Source organism: Myiozetetes cayanensis, unplaced genomic scaffold, assembly GCF_022539395.1.
Source record: "Myiozetetes cayanensis isolate MyiCay16 unplaced genomic scaffold, myiCay2020 scf2-11, whole genome shotgun sequence".
NCBI lineage: Eukaryota > Metazoa > Chordata > Aves > Passeriformes > Tyrannidae > Myiozetetes > Myiozetetes cayanensis.
In genome coordinates, this window is record NW_026087411.1 from 27653402 (window position 1) to 27676723 (window position 23322).

The window sequence follows — 23322 nt, forward strand, 5'->3', positions numbered from 1 at the left end:
CCACTCTACCTCCCAAGATGCTTCAATTACTCTCCACCTAAGCTTAATTTTTTGCCTGAAACACTCCAGTATTTTTGTCACCATTCATTCCCAAAAAACCCAAAATTCAAAAAAGTAGGACGACAGTAAGAGAGTAATTCTTTCACATGCCTTCTTTGGAGACAAATTTACTGCAAGTGTTTTTGGACACTGATAATTGCCTACCTCAGTGCAGAAGTAATTTTGTATCTCAAGTTTTTAAAACTAGATCTAGCTCGTAAGATAGTTCTTGGAAAAAAAAAAGCACCATACTGCTTGAGAACAAGATTAAAAGATGACCTGTAAGAAAACAAGACACAAGAACATCCTGCATCATCTTAACAGCACATGCCATACAGCCATCTCTTGCGGAGATACCTATAACTAATAAAGGCAGGATGGAAGCCATCAATACAACGTCAAAGATTCTGCTCAGGAGTTATGGATCACACAGTTCTTAATTACAAATGGAGCTGTTTCAACTAGAAGTTTCTGCAGCATTTTCACCTCCACTAATTTCCATCTCGCTGACAACACAGGTGTGACACCTACCCAACCATTTCTACAGCACTCAGCGCAAGGCATCAAGTTGCTTATTAATGGAGGCAGTTGCAAAAGGAAGGATGGTTCTTATTACAAGTAATTTTAAATTCTTGTCAACTGTTTGACACTGCAAACCCCTGGAAACCTGTTAAGCATCATTGTCTGTAAAGTCACAGGCAGGCCCATTCTACAAAGAAGAGAGCCCAGGTAAGTTCCGATATTCAGACAAGTCACAACCTTTGGTCAGATCAACACCAACCATTTTTTTCAGTACAAGAACAGGGCAACACTGCGACAGGTGCCCACAGAATGTAGATTTTCTAGTAACAAAGGCTTTATGGAGTCCATGCAAGCCATGGCTGACCTGCTCCAGTGTTAACAAATGTCTTGTTTGAAGCCCCAGGTTTGACTGTGTAACCTTAGAAGTCCCTTCCATGTTATGAAAACAGCTAAAGAGACCAAGACTACAGAGCTGTGTTTGCTTGTGAAAGTTATTCTTCACTGCTAAGGATGCTAACATTAGTTAAGGTTAATAGTAAGAGCAACAAGTCATGCACAAGTTCGGCAATAATTCTAGCATTCAGTATTCTTCAGAGAGGGATATACTGATGGGAATACTTACACAGGCACTTCCCCCTCAGGCAAGAGAGGGCCATGAGTATTAGGTAAGAACAGCATCTGTCTACTGCCAAGCGCACAGAAAAGCTTGGGGGGTAAGAGTGACCTTTACAGACAATACAAGGTCAAACATCTCCAGCTGAATATCAGGTATGCTCATCCACACCCCATTTGGTATAGCATTAACTCAAAGATCAGTGTAGACACAGTTTTAAAAGTAGCCATCAGCTTACCTCCATGACAACAGAAGATCTTCTCATCCACAATGGCTGCAATAGGCAGACAGTTAAAACAGTCTGTGAAGGTCTTCCAGAGTTTAATGTTAAATCTCCGCTTGCCTGTGAGAATAGGGTGTGGCATTAGGAAGAGAAGACTGTTTTTTTTAAAGTCAGCTAGTAATACACATCTCAACCTAACCAAAAATGTTAGCAAACTGTCTTTATAGGGCTTTATTTCTGTTAGCATACTTAAGTCTCAATCTCTTACAACAGCATTTCAAAGACATCAGAAAACAGTTATGCTCTAGAGTTACTTTAACATTGGTTTGAAATGTCTTTTTAGAAAGTTTCAAAACAGGTTCACAGAATGTTGAAACCCTTGCAGTATGAGGGTCAGTACTAGAAGCATCTCCAAAACGCAATATTAGTCTGTAACAGTCTTTCAAAAGTAATGGGTTTTGCTTACATTCATCATAAAATCCATAGATCCGATTGATGCTAGCACACTCGTGATTTCCTCTGAGGAGAAAGAAGTTTTCTGGATACTTGATTTTATATGCCAGTAATAGGCAAATTGTTTCCAGAGACTGTTTGCCTCTGTCTACGTAATCTCCAAGGAAAAGATAATTAGCTTCTGGTGGGAATCCTCCATATTCAAATAATCGAAGTAAGTCTGTATACTGACCGTGAATATCACCTGAATAAAAAAAATGTTTACCAAGGATTAGTGCAACAACAAAGACTACACAAGTCAAAAACTTAAGCCAATTAGTTTCTATTCATTGATTTCAAAAAAGGTATTAATATTGCTTTTTAAAACTGGCAATATTTATCAGAAAGGTAAGAACTATGCTAATATTAAAAACTGAAGTACTCATTAAATATAAATAACTTATACTATCTGCAGAACTGCTATGTCAGGTATGGATCCAATATGAAAATCAAAAGCTACAGAAGTCCTCACAGTTAAGCATAAGCTTTCTAATCAAGCCTTAATTTATTCAAATTAAAACAAGGTCAGGAAGACAACCTCTAATTAAACAGGTATATGACCAGGAAGCAAATGTACTAAGAAAAAGTCACATTATTTACTGCAAAAACAGATCAGTAAAGAATTCACACAGACTGGAGAGAAACTGAACATTGTGTTGGCAAACAGCACTTACCTTAAAGGTCAGCTCCCTGTACTAAGATTCCCATCCCCCAGCATTTAGACTAACCACTCCTTTTATGCAATTATTCATGTAAAAACAATACAAAGACTCAAAGACCAATATCCTTTACAAGATATTCAACACTGCAGGTTGTTCTTAAGAAAAATAACTGTCATGTTACTCATCACACAGCCAGCTTTAAAATTAAGTAGGTTTTTCCATGGAACAGCTCTGTGCAGCAATTACATCACCACATACTAGTCAAAGCCAACTATCTGTGAGTTGTCCATAGGTTGAAGATACCAAAGCTACTCTATGGTAACTTGTAGAACACATGCATTGTACTCCAGCTGACTGCAGAATCCATTACCAGAGTGTCTGAATGCAAAAAAGATATGCAAAAAGCCTTCAGGGTAAGCTGTATGCTATTTAAATTTAGTACCTCCTGGTCCCTTACACAAAGCATTACATACATGCATTTTCACTTTTGCTACTTGTTCAGTGGCAAAATACTGACTTTGCTCAGCACAGTTTTCTCTAGAAGAGTATTAGCTACTATGGCCTCAAAAGAGGGGAAAAAAACCTCCACACAACTTTTTCCATCTTAAAAAAGCTTCCCAAACTTGTGTGCTCTCTAATTCAATTCTTAAAGCATACAGTGGTAAGAATACACGTTATATTACATTGCTCTTTAAATTTTTCATGAGAAACACAATATTTCCTTCTTCAGGCAGCATTCTTCCATAACTATTTCTCACTCAAGGAGAAGAATAACCTTCCAATTTTGATCTAATAAACAGGACTATTATCCACTACCCAATTCCAGACACAACCTGAAGTTTCACTGGCTAAAATCTTTTTTGTGTATGTTGCAACAAGAACGATTCCTATTTTAAATAATCTTTACAAGTCTCCAGATCACAACCCAAAGAAAACAGACTCCCCAAAAAGTCATTTCTGTGCTGAGTCTAGTACTCCAGAATCATGTTACCAATACACTCCCCAGAGTTCAAGACTAAGAGAATTAACTACAAAGTAAGTATACTGAGAAAATATTATTATTGTGCTCATTGTCTTGAATGACTAAGTTACACATGAGCTCACACATGAGGGACCAATGCACTTAGTGCGTAAGAGAACGTTTTATAGAAACAATTTTGTAAAGGGACCAAAGCATTTATTATTCCCTTCAAGATACTCAACATTTTAAAACACAGCTTAATATGAGCACAAGTTGACTTGAAGTCTACCAGATACAAAACCTTACAGTAAAAGCCACATCGATTTTAAAATGGACATTTACATAAGAGTTTCTTTCATCTTACATTAAAACACAGCCATTCAAGATGTAAGAGCTGATTTTGAACTGACTTGATTGTAAGACAAGACAATGCTAAAACGGTTCCTCAGGCATTGCCTGAGCACACTAAAATAATAGTTCAAAGCTGTACCAGCTGGCATATTTTGCTTTTATTGAAAGTGATCATCTTCCTTGCACTTTTATCTAAATGCATCTTTGACAATTGCTCTAATATTAAATTTCGATGCACCTGACACTTTCTGGTGCTTTCACTGTGTTTGGAATCGAATTTAAAAATAACATATGCCTTAATTAACTGTGCATTAGCCACCCTATTACTGTTCATCTAACCACGCTTTCAACTGTCTCAATGTAAGCAAACTTGAAAAAACTAACTTTGAAGTCGGCTAATTATTCTTTGCAGACCTTGACTTATATTCAATCTACCTGAGTTTCTGTGTTTTCTTTATCTCAGAATACGATGAGACTGTACTACACTGAAAAGACTAAAGTGAGCAAAACGTGATAAAGCTGGATTTTACCTTCAACTTCATGTCAGTAGGCAAGCTGGTCTGGTTTTACCTTCCCACCCTACAAAGCAATTAGTCATTTAAAAATGACTTTGCCATTAGTGGTTTGTTTGTGGGTTTGGCTGTTTTTTTAAATTGGTAATATCCTCTCAATGCAAGAAACACTGCTACATTAGGTCTGCCAGGAAGATGCTAATGTATCTTTGAGCATGCAAGTAATAACAAAGTCAGAGACTGCTTCCACTTTAATACTATGACACTTTAGCAAGCCTAATTCAAGGAATTTTATGCTTCTCAAGACAATGTCTATTGTTAATAAATAAGTTGAAGGGTGATTACAATCCAGTATTTACAGTACTTCAGTTAAGTTTTTTACAAGCTCGCATACCTATTAACAGCAGTGTACTTTGGAAGAAGTCTAGCCTCTTATACAGGCTTAGGGAGGTAAAGGACACACATATCAATTTTACATACCACAAATTTTCAGAGGTGCCTCTAGTTCCAGGAGAATAGGCTGGCTAAGAAATATTTCTCGTGATTTTATGCACAAGCCCCGAACTTCTGCTTCGGTCATCTGAACAATCTTCCCAGGACGACATCCTCGTACTGAAACGAGATATTTAACAATTGAAGGTAACTACCACACAGATATACAGCAATAGGTAAGTCCAGAGGATCTGTATTTGAAACCTATATTTGAAAAAAAGCCAGCAGCACATTCCACATATTTACCAAATGCCCCAGAATTATGCAGTCCAATGAATTCTAAAATTAATCTCTGACACTGTGGTAATCTATTCTCAAAAGTCTGCATGCATTCCTGCTAAATCAGGTTCTCAGAAGAAAACTATTTAATTCTTGGTTTTGTCCATATTTGAATAAATAGCAACTTCAAAAAGTGTTTAATTTCACAATCCCATTATGCTACAGTATTCACCATAGAAAAAAAATAATCCTGGGAATCCCAAACCTGAAAACACTTCCACATTAGCACAAAATAAATTTCTTCAGGATTGTTAAGTTCAACAGGACTAGTTAAATACCACGGAAAAACCACAGGCATGTTTTCTTACACTTTTGGTAGCTGAAACTGCCATACTAGAAACATCACACTAAGAACTATGAAAGTTTGATGAAACTTTCAGTCATATATTATGGCTCTTAAGTTACTGAAACCTTTACAGCCAAGGACATTCTAATTGGAATGAAATTGAATTCACAAAACCTGTACGTCAGGTACTCAGACCTATATTTAGCGCTAAGTTTTCAAAAGCATTTGCCTGTCATTGCACTCCAACCAACATCCTCTGGCAAGTTTATCTGCAGCTGCTTCTTTCTACAAAGATCTGCATGATACCTCTGTCAGAAGCTTTAATGTGTCTTTAATGAGGCAGCAAAAAAGAACAAATGTGTCTGCACTTTGGCCGATCCAGTTCAGTCTTGCATCTCAGCATAAACCAAACTTTAGAGTTCAAACTAATAAGCCAGAATGTATCAGTGTCTACAACAGGCGAACATCCTGTCCTGCCATCTGTTACAGATGAAAGCAATGTTCAGCACTGAACCACAGCAGTACCTACACCAGAAAGTGGCATAAAACTTTAGCAGCTCAAATCCAAATGCTTTCAAATTCCAACACTGTAACAGACAACTTGGTAAACTTTTAGCTGCAACTTCACTAAGTTTAATAAAATTTGTGAACAGAAGAGTAAAAACTAGTTCTTCATACTTCCTAGGTCCCCTGCTTCCCCCGTCCAAAAGAGAAGAGAAAGCTTGCAACTTTTAATTAATATAAGCTCCCTTTCCTTTCCTTTCAGCTTATTTCCTAGAAAACCTACTTTACAGAGGACATCAGTATCATTACATCTAGTATTATCTACATTGTGCAATGGGAAAAAAGGATGTGAGGGATAACAGTTTGTCCTGGGTCACCTAGTACTACAGTCCAAAGTGTTAAGCTCAAAAAGTTCTGCTCTGGTTATCACTGCATATTCATATCTGATATCATATATCAGATATGCAGTGTAACTACATATCTGACCATTCCAACACTGTGCTATGAATATCTATTTTTAATAAACACAGACACTTGTTAAACTGAGGTGAGGAAGTAATCACAGGAATACATGAGAAGGCAGAACTTTAAAGTGGTTTTCAAAGACAGGAAAGAGATACAAAACTAGGTCCTGGGACAACTAGTTTGAGAGACAAAATAGCAAGAGGGATACTCTATCTGCAGTTGAGGATACATTGGAATTACTTAGCTCATTAGAACCCCACGAGAAAAAGGCTGCCACATACATGACTTCTTTCAGTGAAGCTCTGAATCAGTACCACGTGATACTTACCATATGGTAAGTCACATTCCTTTTGCTAATTAAGATTTCAACTATACTTGAGAAAGCAAACAGCTTTTTAGGAACACTTTTTGTGTTGTTATTCTTCAGGCTTTAAGATGTTGGCTTACATACTAGAAGAACAAAAAGGCAGACATTAGACACAATCAAACTGACTAGCAAACAATATATGCCTGCAGACTTCCATTTCATCCCATCACAAACACCTAAGTGATGTTCTTACAGATATATCTTCAGCCCTGTTATTAGCAAAAAAAAAAAAAATCTCAGGCTTCACAGCTTTGCACAGGACTATCCAATTTGTTAGGTACCAAAGCGTTCTAATAGTCTCAGTTTCAAATGCTTGCATTCCAACAGATTATATAATGATGCGTTTCTGAGACCAGAAATTGCTTTTGATAGGCACAATAAACTATGATTATACAAAAGAAAGCTCCCACCCGCACAACAAGTCTTCACATTACAATGACTATAATTTTATTTAAACCATTGATGTATTTGAAACCCATAGCTTGCAATGAAGTCACACCAAAGCTCCACGCAGCACAACTATATCTCCAACGCCAGTTTTCCCACTAAAAACTGTGCATTCATTTAACCTGTTTTGCTAAGCAATGAAATTCTCCTCTGTATTTACCTACTTTCATAGTGTTTTGCAGCACCAAAATTAAGACATTTCATAGCGAGCAAAACCAAGAAGCGGTTTAACCACACACTTACTACACACATTCTAGTTTTGGAACTCAAACCCAGGAAAGTCCACCATATGCAACATTCATGTTATGAGAAGTAGCCTCAGACCAAGCTTAGAGGCCAAAATTGAGATACCAGTTCAATGAGGGCACCCATAATACTCAAAATAACTTGGATCCAATCCGTATCTCTTAAAACACCAGCCTTAAGCTCCTTTTGAAACTCACACGGAGGTTTAAACTTGGAAGATTTGGTTTATAGGGTTGATGCTTTAAGTGTTGCCGGATTCTTGCATGAGAAGACACAGTGAATATACAACTCCTGACTTCATAACTAAGCCCCAGAGCCAGTGCCTCCACTGCTTTGATATTAGTTCTTTACTTTTTCAATTAAAGCCCTAAATGCTGCAAGTTCTTAACAGACAAACCAACAAATAAGGCAGTAACTTATTACCACATTTCAGATTTTTTCAGTAAGACATTTCTTCAACTATGGCAAGTATATCACCCGGATGAGGAGACAACACACCCCTCATGATTGCAGTCACTTCCAGCCCCTGGGAAGGGTACCTATCCGAGCCATTGCACCTTTGCAAATGTACCCTCCATCCTCCATCTAAACAGCCCACAGTTCCACGCAGTAAACATGGAAGTTCAGTTACATTTGAAGTAGTACAAAGCCTGGGGTTTCATGAGGCATATTCATCAATAATAAGAGTTAAGAGAAAAGCAGTTTCCTCCCAGAGTTCCCTGATCATCAATAAGGGTAGTACATATTGAAAAATGAGAAGCTATTGTGACCCACTCTGAAAGCCTCAGCACTTCACTGGATTCACAAAAGCACTGAAAGGTTTGCCAAGTAATCATCCGGAACAGATGTGCCACAGCTGTGGTACAAGTACACAAGCAAGACTAAGCACTTTTTTCACCAGCTTACAATAAGAATTTTGTTCAAGTTCTCTTGACTCAGCTGAGTCCTATATGGATTGTAAACAACATCACATTTAGTTTTTCAAAAGCCAAATCCTCAAGAACAGATTGAAGAGGAAGCTATAAGAATGAGATCAAGAGTAAAGGTGATGTTTTCCTTTCCTATGTTAGCTACACTATGAATTACTATAGCTAACCACTGTTAAAACATGCAAGTCATAGCTTCATGCATTGCAACATCTGTAGCTCACAAAAAGCCTTTAACAGTACTGGGAAAACCATCATTTTGAATGGCTGTCATTTACCCAGAGCAGAAACAGCGTCTTTACACTAGAGGTAAATTAATTCTCTTTAATCTAAAAATGCAGATGCTGTAAACAATCTTTGATTTACATAAATTAGCCTTTTGGTAGGGACAGCAATTCCTGTTCTATACACAATCATACACACATAGTGCTTTGACAGAACAAGCCTTTGCTGCAAGGAGTTTCAAGCAGAGTGACGTAGCAGGGAATAAGAAGAAATAAAAGCAAATATATACGTTGTACACTGAGAAGCACAAAGAGCTGACAGTAATCCATAAATTGCTCTAATAGATATTAAAATGGTCTCTGCATCTACACAGTCTTTGGTAAGCAACCTTAACAAGTTTACTAACGGTAACTAGTGATCTAAGGCAGGAGTTGCACAGTGGCAAGCTCATGGCAGAGAGTAGCAAATTGCATAGGGCAACAGGGGAAAGAAAGAATTTAAGTAACATTAAGGAAAGTGGGTTGAGAATTGGCTGTTGGAAGTTCTGTGTGCACCCCTTTTTGCCACAGTCTCTCATGAAATGGAGAGAATACATTTAACCTCTTCTGTCACACTGCTTCTGGTGTGCCTCTCTCTAAGCAACTAAGCTGCTCATTTTGTGGCATCGCTAATACAAGTTTCTTCAATTACTGAGTCAGCTGTGGTATGCACAGCCGTCCTAAGCATTTACATAGTGTTGTTCTCCAACATCATGTGTGTCCTGTTTACTGGACTTAACACTCCTGGTTTTATCATAACATTAAAACCCAGACAGACTTCACCCAACTCTCAAAAAAAATTAGGTCAGCATTGCTGCTAAGAAGCACTCCTTTCCCTACACTCTTTTTTTGCAGACATATGCATTTATGTAGCCACACAGTAAACTGTGTCTGCAAACTGGTATTTTCTTTCTAGTACAAAGATAAATCAAAAACATACTCTAAATAGTTCCCCAAGCCGAAGAATGCATCCTCTGTGAGCTTGGGCTAGGACTAGTGAAAGAATAAGCAGCTGTTTCTACTTCTTTTCACAGTAGCTCCAGCCAAGCTTATTTCTGAAATTATGGCTTTAGAGATCTATTTTGCCAGAGTATATATAAAAAAATTCCCAAACTACAACACAAGACTGCAAGCATGCAATTTTACAAATTGCACATAAGCAATTCCTACAAGCTTACACTCCCCCCACATTCTGTGGGATGTTTAATCACTGGTGATTAAACGCTATGACATTTAACTATTTATTTTTTGTACTTCAGAGTATTTCAAAGTATTTGGTGAATCCTGAACAGCCTGTCACAAGTAGGAGCAGAATGGATTTGGAAAGCCAAAGGTGATGTCACCTATGACTTGGAAAAAAACCCCAACAGTCCTTACACTGATTTTGGAAATATGTTCTGAAGTTATCTGTTCTCAGTATTTTTTAAATCTAAGTTACAGTTTTTCATGAGCTTAAGTCAGGAATCCTACACTGGATTTTAAATGCATCTTTCATTTTGGAAAGCAGAATCTCTACTCCCTCAAAGTATTTTCTGTTATTTAACTTTTTCAGCTGCCATCCAGAAGCAAACACTCCCTATCTTGCAGCAAAACAGAGAGTTAAGTCAGCAACACAAGTTTTCAAAGTTTCAGAGCTGCTGTAACAGAACTAAGCTTAGAATGGCTTTCATTCATGTGTTACACTGGTGGACAACAACAATATAAACGAATCCCTGCTAGAGCTTTGCTCCATTCAGCAAGAACATATTGCTGAGTGTTCAGCTCCTCTGCATAGTGTACATAGCAAAGACCTGTACCTTCCCTAGGGTACCTCACCCAAATTTCCCACTAAAAATAGAAGAATCAGTCTCCCAAGAAGTTTTTTCCTGAAGAACTGTGCTATTTATATCCAAGTAACCTTAAAATCTTCAGAAAATTCTTTCACTGGATGCCCTTGATATTAAGTATTTTGCTGAGGAACAGTGATTGCTTGTGAACTCATTTTAGCAGGACTTATTACCATCAAACACAAATCCACTGCAGAGTAAGACTGCCCAAACCTTTAATTTTTAACCAGGAAAAAACCCAAACAAGGAAGTGGTGTTCTTCTACCCAAACTTGACTTTATGTTCTTATAATATACACCATCCAGCAGAATCAATGCTTGTGGAGAAGGAGCTTTTTTAGAAACTAGTATGTAAAGCTGCTTCAGGGGATACCCAAATAAGCCCATGAAAACATGCCCATTTACCTACACCAACCTTTATGGACCACTTGCTTCTTTATACAGAGTTCCATAAACTAACTGATGTCTCAGTCATTCTGTATGTTCCAAGAATTGCTGAGTTCAAGATTCAAAGACAAGATCACACGAGTTACGCCATTCTGGAAACAAAATTAATAACTCTAGTGTCTGTTATTCTTCTGTATTTACTGTTTGCTTAATTACACCTGAAGCTAAAACTCAAGCAACCAGCAGAGCAAAGATAGAAGCCTCTCACTACACTGTATTATACAGACTGGTAACAATTCCTGTTCTAGTCTACTTGGAAGACTAAGCTAGCATAAAAATTTCATGAAACAAAGAATTTCAGCTTATTTCTTAGAGGTTGACTTTCTTTTCCTCTGAAGGAGTGCTAATAAAATTCCCAAAACTCAAGGAAGGCAAAAGCGAATTACAAAGTTATGAAGTAACTCCTGAGAAGTACCAAGGAGAGAGGTTACTGAAGTTATAATACAAAAAGCTGGGTTTAACATGACTTCTGCACATCAGTGTCTCGGGTACTTAACTAATATAGCTGCGTGGGATATACACACAAAAGTTTTGCATCAAGCTTGGTATTAAAAAAAACCCAACACAACACAGAAAAGATGGTGCCGTGACACTAAGGCGACCTAGCTGATGTACTAAGACAAATCACAACAGGAAGAGAAGGCAGTAAACAGGTTAATTTCAATGTTCAAGTTAGGAACCAGATACAGGTCGCATTAGAAGCGCCTCAGGCTGCAGTTAAGAGTGGATTCCCCTACACACCCCCCTTCACCAAGTACAGCGTCTGACCTTCCTGAGTAATAGCCAAATATAGTATGCTTGCCTTCACACTGCTACACCACAGACTGTGGTGGGGTTTTACTTTTTAAACAGCTACATACCTACATTTGGTGTAAATAGCAGTTAACAGCAACGATAAAGTATTTAAAATCCTCTAACCTACATTAAATAAGAAGAGCATTTTTCTCCTTTTATACCACGATTTAGCTGCATTATGAGCAAGACACTGAATGACTCAAGCAAAGCCTGTGCCACAGAGTATCTAAATGAAACAGTTACTGAATCATGTAACCTTCAAGTGGTCAAATAGCCAGTCAGAATAAAGAAACACCAGCACACACTACCTGATGCCAAGGCTCTTGGCCTTCCATGCAATTTTTCCAACCATTTCGTTTGTCACGCACTTATAAAGCTAAAGATGAACTGGTTGATATCTGCCCTGCCGTGCAAACCCAGAAACTAACTTCATTCTTCTATCCCTTCTCCCTAGTTAATACAATACCTACCCTCCTAGAAACATATGAAAATGGCCTATTTTCTTTCTCTCTTTGAAGACTATTTAAAAAGAAATAAATCATTTGATTGTTTGCAAAAAAACCTCCTCTTAGAGTTCTCCTTGTTTATCTTCCTAATAGCACATTATCCAGTGATTTCACACCAAACCAGGTAACAGTTCTTGTTTATTCAAGATTCACCTCCATGGTTTGTTTGTATTGTTTTGCAACAGATCATTAAGGTCTATTTTTCTTCTCTGCAATGGCCTCTCTTTTTCAGCATCAGTTACAGAGCCTGGAACTGCAGCGTAATACCATAGCATAATACCACCAGGCCACCTGGATATGTTAATTAATTAAAACACTAACCAAACAAGAAATGTGTTATTGACCATAATATATTACACCAGTAGCTCTATACCACTTAAAACTAATAAGGAAAATGTCAATTATTTCATAAGCATTTAATCAACTAATATTGAAATTTCTATCTTTACCATAAAACCTGTAACACCTTTGAAATGATAAGAAAATGAAGCTTGCAGCTTTCTTGGAAGACATCACACAACACAGCAAGAACAATGTGCAACCAGTTTTATTAAGGCAATCAGAAAAATCACACTTTGAGTTGAACATGGAAGCAATAACCATTCTCCACAACTACTGGTAGCCTGACAATTCTGTTCTTGGATAACTATTTCCCAGCTTTCTTAGTGGATTGGTACCATCAGAACCAGTAGCCCTCAGCCTTACCAAATACAATTTTGTTTTAGAACAGATTTACATTAAGCTGCATCGTAATAATTTAAATAGTTAATTTTAAATAGGTTAGCCAATTTAGGCAAGCAAGGTGTCTTGCCTAGACAAGACAAATTTTTTTGTACAGTAATATACATGAACCCAAACCCCAGAAAGCCATCTTGTATTTAAGGTTACTATATGTCTGCATTTCCCTAAGTACATGTTCTTTGTCACACAGTAAACTTCTTAGTATTTACCAAGACATCTATACATTTAAAAGAGCAGAAATCCGGTCCAGCTGGGCTGCCTTATATCCAGAAATTTTAAGAAACACACAGAACAGAAACAGGAAGCCCAACATCTGGACAGTAATATGGCAGTCTTACCTAACTCCACTCACAGTACTTTTTTACAAGTAAGGTTACCCCTATTCCAGTCTCCTTGCTTTGATATTGAGGGAACTTTTTCCACACATCACCAAAGCTTAAATTGGCTTAGCATCTGACTTAAATGTAAAAATGATGTAACCATTTAGCTCAGCATTGTTGCAAATTTCAGGGCATTTCCCACACAGGGATACATGGCGTTCCAAGAGGAGGCAAAACACAAGAAGCAGCTGCAGGGACTAAGAAGAAAAACTTTGTTGAAAGCAGAAAAACTCTGTTCACATTTAGAGAGAAGAAGGCTTCAGGGAGACACTACTGCTGCCTTCCAGTGCTTAAAGGCAGCTTATAAAGACAGATAGGGACAGACTTTTTAGTAAGGCCTGCTGCAATAGGACAAGGAATAACAGTTTTAAACTAAAAAAAGGTAGATTCAGACTAGATAAGAGGATGAAATTTTTTTAAATGACAGTAGTGATACACCAGAACAGGTTCCCCAGAGAGGTGGTGGATGCCCCATTCCTGGAAACATTCAAGGTCAAGTGGACAGGGCTCCAAGCAACCTGATCTAATTGAAGATGACCCTGCTCACTGGAGAGGAGTTGGACTATCTGACCTTTAATGGTTTCTTCCAACCCAAACCATTTCATGATTCTGTATTCCACATCTGCTGTACTCATAGCAGCCTCATGTGTGTGCATACTCCTGTGTTGTCCACAGCTAGAACGGGCTGGGAAAAAAAATCTATCCACCAGATGGCACAGCTGGGAAGGTAGGAAGGAAAAAAAAAAAAACAAAAACAAAACATGCAAAAAGTACACACAAAGCAAAAATAAGGCTATCATCTTTGTGTCCCATAACACAGCTAAGAGTGACCCAAGATTCTGACTATCAGGGCAAGAAGGAAACAGTCTTAAGACAAATTTGGCTTATTCACTTTCATGGTCATATACCAGTATAAAAGGATTTTAGCAAAGCCAGGGAATTTTGTACTTAAATGACTTGCAAATCTTTGCAGATCCACTCCTGTGAGAAATCCTGAAATAAAACTCAAAGAAGCTCCAAGACAATGAGGCACGTGTGTAAGAGCACCAGCATCTACCTCACTCTTCTAGTAAAGAAACTAGGAAGAAGAGAAGGTACCTGGTAGAGGTCAAACAAGTAAGAGAAAGCATTGCTATGTTCAGACTTTATGCCTACAGCATACACTTTGGTTTTACCTTCCTCAAAACAGAAATTATTTATAAGGTATCACTAATTTGTGACAAAGTACTAAAAACACTGCAAGAGAAAATCAATTCAAAATGAACTCTTACCATTCCTAAATTCACCACTTGACCAATGAGTAGAGAATAAGAACTTAGTATATGCAAAAGAACACAGAAATTAAAAGCTAACATCTTGGAAGACTGTCAACATGCATTACATCATGGTTCAGTGGAGTCTTTATGAAAACTATCTCCAATTTAACTCCAGAGTTAATCAATCTGGCTTTCAGTCCTCAGATCTCCAGAATAAGTATACATTCAAGATAAGCATGCATGCACACCCACTGAAGATTGGGAAGATGTTCTTGATGAATCCTCTCAACAGCCTGGCTACAGGCCACGTCATACTGGTATCTCAGAAAAACCCCACAATGAAACATGTGGAAAGTGAGACAATCTAAGTAGCTAATCCCAGTTAAAAGGTAAGTTAACTTATTATAACCCAAAACCAACAAGAATAAAAAACAGAGTAGCCTAATTAAAGTAAGAGCAAGAACTCCTGACAATCTCACAGCCTGGAAACAGGTGTCACGACCCAGCAACCCAATGGCAGCAGGGAAGTTTCCTTTTGCTGCGGATTTTGATACATATTTGCTACCCTTGAAAAATTATGTGCAGCACCTACTGAGATATAACTGCAGACTGTTATTCAAACTTAAAGCCATCCATTTCACTTAACCAGAAAGACTAAATATATACTGCATGACAACATTTCATGAAAGTGTCTTTTTATTATTTCACTGTGCTTACACTTAAAGCTCAAAAGCCACATTTCCTTATCCTTTAAATCCAAGTTGAAGAGGGAGTAATGGAGCCAAAAAACTTGCTTTAAACAATTTAACTGGAGAGAAGAGTCAACAGAATTCTTTCTGCGCAACCAGTGTGGGGAGGATTCATACTCACTTTACCAGAACCAGTCAGCTAAGCAACAGCATAAGCTCCAGAACGTGAGCTGCCAATTGTACACAAAAAAAAAAAAAGCTTCACTGTAAAACACAACTATTGGAAACACAGCTTACAATACTATAGCTAGCAGTGCTATAAATAAAGGATGCAAATGGAAGGAAAGATAATGCATACACAATGCAGACTTTTAACCTTATGTTTCTTCAAATAAAACCCTTAAGATTCAGGTACAAGATGCTGTACAAGGCACCCCTACTACTGTTAGTAGATGACAAGCAGAGAGAAAACAGACTGAGAAACAGAGATGAAAAATTAAACACAAGGTTTGGTTCAGAAGGCGTACATCATATCCCCAAAGATTAAAGTACTACGTAAAACAAAAGCACAGGTTAGGTTGCTCCAAAACAAGGCACCAAGTCATAATCCAAAAAGCTACAGAGTTGCAACACAAGTATTTATGGTTTATGTAAAAGGCATGGAACACGTATTTTAAAAGACTTTGTGAAAAAAAGAAGGATAAGCAGAGTAATATTTAAGGGGGAACAGAACAATCCAAGTTGCATACCAAAACACTGTAAAATCCCCTCCTCTTGAGGCAATATATATTTACATAGTTACACTGATGAGCAACAAGTATCTTTCAAATATATTATTTAAAGTATTTCTTAAAAGAAGCCACCACCGCAAATATATTTGCATTTTGATGTAAAAAAAAAAAATTTGCCTTACAGAGTAAACGTTTACTATGTGGTCTGTCTTAACATCCTACCTAACAATCTGTTTCGACATCCAGAAAAAGAGTTTTATCTTAAATAGTTATCAACTGATAATACTTCTTTCTTCATACTATACTAAACTGCATGTCTGAAATCGCAAACATAAACACAACTGCCCAAAGCCTGTTTGTATTTTAAAATACTGATTTTGCTGTTCATAATTTTCTCACCAAAAAAAGAGAGCAGCTATTAAAACAGCCCAAAGACCTAAAAACTCCGCTTTGTAGTTAAAAACTGTCAGCCTCACAAAACTCGTTTCACTTCCAAAACTCTCCATACTCCATGAATTCCTTTCTATAAGCCTTCTGCAGTGTGATCCAACTATCTAAGGAGTACAGCAACCAAATAAATGAACAGAACATACCCATGCAAGTACTCTCATCTCCAGCATACCAGGTATTTGTTGAATGTGGAATGAAAGATTAACGGGAGAAGAGACCCAAGGAGATTAAACATTCAGGACATAAATAAAAAGAAAACGCTCACAGTAGTTCCTCACCTTCTCCAAAAGCAGCTTCTTCCTAACTTTAAAGGGAAGAATCGCTATTTAAAACACATAACCCCCTTCCTAGCCTTTATCAGCCACCCATGAGAGCCACTTCTGGAGACTGCCCCGTAGGCAGGCTAAGGAATGTCAGCGCACTAAATCCCCCCTGCTCCCGCCGCCACTCACGTACACACAACTCCACACCTAGCGCTGCTCGCAGACGTAATTTTACACACGGAGCACTGCGACTACCAACGCGACCGGAGGGATGGCGGGGGGAAAGGCCGCCCTCAGCTCAGCTGGAGGTGGGTCCCCAGCTCGCCCCTCAGCCAGGCAGCTGAAGCCGGGTGAAGAAGGGGAAGACGGAAAACGAGGATTTTTTTTTTTTTTTTAAATTTTTTTTCTTTTAAATAGGAAGGCAGCCCCTTCCCCCCGACAAGGCGGTCGGACCCTCCGCGCACAGCAGCGCCTCCTCCCTCCGTGGGGCTGCGGGGCCGGGCCGGGCTGGGGCTCGGGGCACCGGCGGGACGCGCCGAGCCCCCTCCCGGCCGCTACCCCGGGCCCGGCGGGGCGGGCACGGCGCTGCCCCCGCTCCCCCCACACTCCGCCAGCAGCCCCGGCTTGTCCCGGGGGGCGGCAGCCGCGCCCTCCGCGGCGGGCAGGGGGCCTGCCCGGCGCCCCGCTCACCTTCCAGCAGCCGGGTGATGAGGCTGTCCACGTTCAGCTCCCCGTCCGCCATTTTGTGGCCACCACACTCGGTCCCGGGCGGGGAGAGGGCGGGGTGGAGGGCGCTCCGCGGAGGAGGAGGAGCAGGGAGCGGCGGCCGCAGCGACAGTGGCACTCCCCCCACCCCCCTGCGGCGGTCCCCGGCGGCCGCCCGGCTTCTCCCGCGCCCGCTGCCTCGCAGCTAACAGGGGGGAAGCGCCGCCGCTCCTCCCCGCGCCTCCTCCCCGCCCCACGAGCCACCAGGGCGCATGTGCCGCCTCGCCCGCCGCCGCCGCTCCTCCGCCCGCCGCCAGCGCGCAGGCGCCGCGGAGCCCGCCCGAGAGCGCGGCGCGTGCGCGGCCCGGGGCCGGCGCTGCTTCCCCTTTCCCTCAGAGCGCGGTGCCCGCGCGTGCCCCGGGAACAGCCGGGATCGGGGCGCGGGCAGCCTCGGGGACGGGCAAAAGGCAGGGAGACCGGCCCCAGGAGCCTGCGTGTCACCCCTTCCCGTGCTGAGACTGCACCTGTGAAACCTTCCGGTTGATTAAAAAAACATTCTGTCCTGACCGGAGTGACGAGCTGTGCTCCTTTCGAGAGCGGTTGTCAGAAAAAAAACCTCGTAACCGCTGTGGTTCGTGTTTCATCGCGGCTAGATCTGCCTAGAGTATTTTGTTTTTTGGTGATTTCTGAACCTTTTTTTTTTTAATTATTTTTCTTAAGATGAGCTCTCTAAAGACATGTTTACATACTTCTGTCAGCAGATGCTTGCCTTGGATAGACAGAGAAGTGCTTTAAAATGGAGGTGGTGAAAACTTAACTGTGAGCTGGGACAGCACACAGATACGTGTATGTTGACAAAGTAACAAAGTGCAGATGTTCTAGAAAAAAAACAGACCACTTCTTTATATGCCTAAATATAGATATCCATGGAGAAACTTATCTCTATGACCTTGAACTTGATTTTTTTCCTTCAGTTCATACAAGCCAGCAAAACCCTGTCAGCTTACATAATTTTGAAACTCAGGTTTTTTTATCTCTTGATTAGAATAAAAGGAGTATGAGCAAAACAAAAGCAATTAGGACAAGGTGGGGCTATGATTAGACATCAGATGATACCAGGCGTCCAGACTGTCAAGTAAAAGAACACCCTTTTGAAATACTTACACAGGTAGGCAGGATATATGGAAATGTAATTTCATCTGCTGAAAGCACATACAGCTATTCTTTCTTATTTTTCAAATTCTGTGATCTAAACAGTAATAATAAAAAAAGAGATCTTAAAATATTTTTCTTTCATTTTTTGTTAAGTAAGAAAAATAATTATTCGTCTTTTAAAAGGATCTTTCTTATCCCAGCTACTTTATTGCTGCCAAAACTAATAGATCCGCAGTCCCTCTTGAGCTTTTAGGAATTGTCCCAGTTTTGTTTCACACAACCGAACTGCCCTGAGGGTTATTTTAAGCCATCACAACATCAGGTTCAGACATAATTATATTATATTATCACAGAATGTTCTGCATGGACAATTAAATGGGGATATGAAATTATCTTTTACTATGGCATAACAATACAATTAATATGTTTTCCAAAACTCCAGAAGATGCTAAAGTTTCAGATACACTGAGCAAAACATAATTCCCTAACAACTGTTTTTACTAGGCATGTCAGCATGTTCCAGAAACAATTCAGCAGCATATCAAAACAACAAAATAATTTTATTAGCAGAGGTGCTGTGGAACAGAATAAGCTACAGAAAATACCTCACTACTTTCCTTTTAGATTCTGTGCTAGTGTCTTATTTTATTGGGAACATGGCTGGGTCACAGTAACTCCCCAGCTGTACGTGGGTTGTCAAGCGGCTGGAAGGTCACCTCACTGCGCTGCATATCCCTGTAAAGTTTGCCTCCCCTTTCTTCAGAGCTTAAACAGGGAAACAAGTACATGAGTTTCTCCCTCAGTGGGTAAAACTTGACAGGTCCCGTTTTTCATGTTGGCATAATCCAAGTACAGTAAACAGAATTAAAAGATCAGAGAATGAGGCTCATTGTCTTCTGTGATTCAGAAAGAAACAGTTAATGTGGAATGAATGCATTTTCTTTGATCGAGGGGAGATGTTTAGTAATTTTTGGCACTATGTGGTACACAGATACAGGCCAAAAATGCCTAACTGGCAGTTCAAGCAGCAAGGGCAGCTGAGCGTCACTGATGCCTCTGTCAAAACCCCATTTAGTAATGCTCACCTTTCTAAATTGCCTTTCAGTTATTTTGAAGTTTCCTCTCATATCCACCAACATGGCTTTGCTTTTAACTTTGCCCTACATGGTCTCAGCCTCATATACATTGAATACCCCGTGTGTCACTTTTCCTCTCCTTGTCCCCAGTGCTGTCTCAAGGTGTCCTTCGCAGTGTTCTTCTGCTGAGTTTGTCAGCTCTGCAGGACAGAAATTTCCAAAGAAGATGGCAAAACAATTCTACGTTAGCTAATGTCATTCCCTAAACTGTGGCTCTCTAGACATGAGTTCTCACTTTGTCTGCTGCTGTGAATTTGAGACAGTTGCTTCTCCAGCTATAGAGCACTGACTCAGCATCTCTCTGTTACCTACTCTTTCCTAGTAACCTTATGTTGGTTTAGACAGTACTTCTGTTATTCACTGCACTTTAAATTTAGTGCACTACACGCACTTTTAAGTTATTTACTATGCCATTGTAACTTTGAGAAACCATGGCCTCAGCTACAGCTACATTGCCCTCCTAGGTCTGTCATCAGTTACCTGCCAGACAGTACATAGCAGTATTTTACACTATCCCATCACTATAGCTTGTTTCTAATGTACTTTATAACCTTTGCAAACTGTAACTCAGGGCTGACTGCAATTCTGGTGTGGATGGGAGGGAGAGGACAGAAGGAGCCATGTGGTTAGTTTACCAGCATGTAATTAGGAGCAGTTTCTCCCTGGGCAACATCAGCTGAACCACTGCTGCCTCCTCGGTGTTGCTCTCCAGTTTCTTACTTGAAGCAGAAATTACTGATCCAAATCGCCAGTGCATTATCTTAGGAGAGGTTGTTTACAAAAATACTTACAGATCCTGTTTCTTTAGTCAGAAATGGCAGGAAACTGTATCAAGATAATCTCAAAATAAACAAAGACTGCAGATAAATTACCCCTATTTTGTCCCAAAAGTTTAGATTCATAGATTGGTGAAGAAAACCCAACAGATCCCACTCCATAGTACTTTATGACCCTTTATAATTTGTCAGTATTTGCACTAAAACTGGGTAAATAGTTGGTTTGGGTTATATAATTTTAAGATGTAAAAATAAATTATCTTCTACACTGGGATAAAACCAAGACTTTCTCAACATTCCTGAGAAATAAAAGAAGGAGGAGAATCCCAAACTAGCCAGTGGTTTGGATTTGAAGGCATATACCTAAGATAGACAAAGACGAATGTATCTTCTTCTGAACTGCTTCATCCATGCCAGCTCTCTTGGTATCACTGTTTGGAGCTGAAACACTTTGTATAAACAATCAAATATCCACTGGGCCAGGCACTCGATTATGGATCTGTGTCACATGAATGCCGCAATCATTCAGCGGTAGTGCTGGTCCATCTCTCTTGATGTAGCTATTACTTGAAACACATTATGAGATCTTTGGCTGGCACACAAATATGTGTGCTGTACTGATCAAAACTTTGGTAATAGTATTTTTTGAAGAACAAGACTTCTTTGGTGGATTAATACTGACCCTTAATTCCTGTAAATGTAGTTATGCCATCATTGCCTTTCATGCTTACTTAAAGGACAGGGCAGGTCTAGATGTTCCCATATTTTATCTGGAATTAAAACAAGAAAGCAGATTGTTGATGTCAAGACCAGTGCTGAAACAGTTAAAAAAACCAGAATAAATATTTCAATCCAGTAAGTGTGACTTGAAAATCTTATATGATTTTTGAAAAGAGCAGCTCCCCCTGCCCTATCCTGACAGCTCCCAGCTGGGTTAAAGAGCCTGGGTGAGATAGGCACTGCCTGGAAGGCAGGAGAGAGCCCTCCAGGAGCCACATGCAAAATAAGGACAAGGCGAGACTTATTCAGGGGTTTGTGTAACAGGTTACTTCATCTCTCCATATCAGAACTATTTAAACGTGTGAGAAGAGTTGTTTTTTTCTTCTTCAGATTTTATTTGTTGGCATGTGATACAATCTCAGTTCCCCTGACAGCCTGTCCTACTGCCCACAAACTATCAGAAATACACAACACCTGCTGAGGCGTTACACCCAAGTGAGGGTGGGGGAAGGACTTCTGAAGCACAACAAGGTAAATAATTTGGCCCTGCAGGATCTGCAGTTTGCAAAATGTCAATCAAGCTTACTATTCCTCTGCTTTGGAGAGAAAAAAATTTTCTCCTCCTGTTTCCCAGGAAGGAACAGCTGCAAGAACTGAAAGTGTCTGCATCTATTTTCCTCAGTAAACATGGGAATATTTAGTTTCAGCAAAACCAGATGGTTTACGCCCTGTGAAAATGCTGGCATTTGACACCAGCAGTCAGTTTCACAAAGTGCATGCAGAGCATTAGAAAGAACTCCTCTAAACTGAGGGACCTGACACAAGAAATGAAAGCTCTGAAGGCAGTAATGACAAATCGACAAAACTCCCCAGCCTCTATCCAGGGACCTCCAAGTGCTCTCTAAATATCATTAATTAGACTACATAAAAGCCCATGAAGTGATTAAATTTTGATACACGTTTATCACAGAGGGTTACACTTAAAATGAGAAGGTAAATAAGTTCCTCAGGGTTATGTGGTGAGTCATGGTCTGGTCTCCTGTGCCCTCTGACCATCCATGTCTCTTCTTGCTAACGCGTCTCTAGTGTGCTGTGTCCTCAGCCATATTCCCAGGACACAATTTTTAAATGTGAAACTATTACAGTTAATAGTACGGGGACAGGATTGGAGTGTGTGCAGCATTTGTCACCATAGCTGGGGCATCTGAGTGCTCTATGGGGAATTTATAATATGCTAAAGAGATTTATGAACAACCCTCAAACCTCTTGCTAATGGTAGTTGCAATGAGTGTTAAGTGACTGAAGATGCTTAATTATTTGGTGATTTTTATTGATTCGTGTTGTTATTGCTTAACATGATCCTGTAGTAACAAGGCATCTATCAGTCTGAAAGTGGTTTTCAAACAATGAATTATTAAAGTATGTGATTCTGATAGGTAAAGTGTCTTGTTGGACTACTAGGAGGTTGATATAGTACTCAGCTTAGAGGGCAAGACTACAGGGGCTTGAGGCTTTGCAGCCACTGATGTCTGCAGCACACGTTCCTCAGCCAAGTCTGACCCTGCTGACTCCCCATCATCTGCAGCATGTAAAAGTAGGCTTGGGAAGGATTTCTATTTACTTGCAATTTCAGAGTGAACCTTCCCAGAGAAGCACACAAATTTTCTGGATCACTTAGTGAAATGCGTTTTTTACTGTGAATCACTAGCTATTGCTTCTTCTAAGACCTACAAACATAAGCCCTAAAGCAGCTCTAGTCCTGGTTGCAGGACACAGCAGAGGCCTGCAATATCTCCTTCAGTTTCCCAGAGAAGAGCTGTGTCGTGCTCTGGTTTATCCCATCGTCTGCATGACGGAGGGTGTGCCACTGAGCACACCTGACCTGCAGTTGAGGCAATGCTATAATTTAGTATACTTCATGATCAGCATTTTGAGAGTTTGAATTTGCTATTTCTTCATTATGTAATTACATAATAATAATAATTTAACTAACACAACGTACGTGGAGTTTTGCTGTTGCTTCTTATGTAAATTAGAGAGATTTAGCAACACATTGCAAAATGGATACATGTATTTCAGACTGAGATGTTACTTTGA

The 23322-nt window shown here is 39.8% G+C and overlaps 1 protein-coding gene across 2 annotated transcripts in view; it reads right to left on the reverse strand.

Moving 5' to 3' along the window:
* PPP1CB (protein phosphatase 1 catalytic subunit beta) overlaps window positions 1–17723 on the reverse strand; it is a 29476-nt gene extending 11753 nt beyond the window's left edge. The window contains exons 1-4 of one of the 2 annotated variants that reach the window (XM_050314242.1): window positions 17424–17723; window positions 4856–4987; window positions 1864–2094; window positions 1413–1517 (exon numbers count right to left, since the gene is read on the reverse strand). In XM_050314242.1, the coding sequence (XP_050170199.1) occupies window positions 1413–1517; window positions 1864–2094; window positions 4856–4987; window positions 17424–17475 (520 nt within the window). In that variant the 5' untranslated portion in view covers window positions 17476–17723. Of the gene's footprint in view, window positions 1–1412; window positions 1518–1863; window positions 2095–4855; window positions 4988–16748; window positions 16768–17423 lie in introns of those variants that run through there. The other variant, XM_050314243.1, reaches the window with a different exon arrangement.
* Between the last annotated feature and the right edge of the window lie 5599 nt (window positions 17724–23322).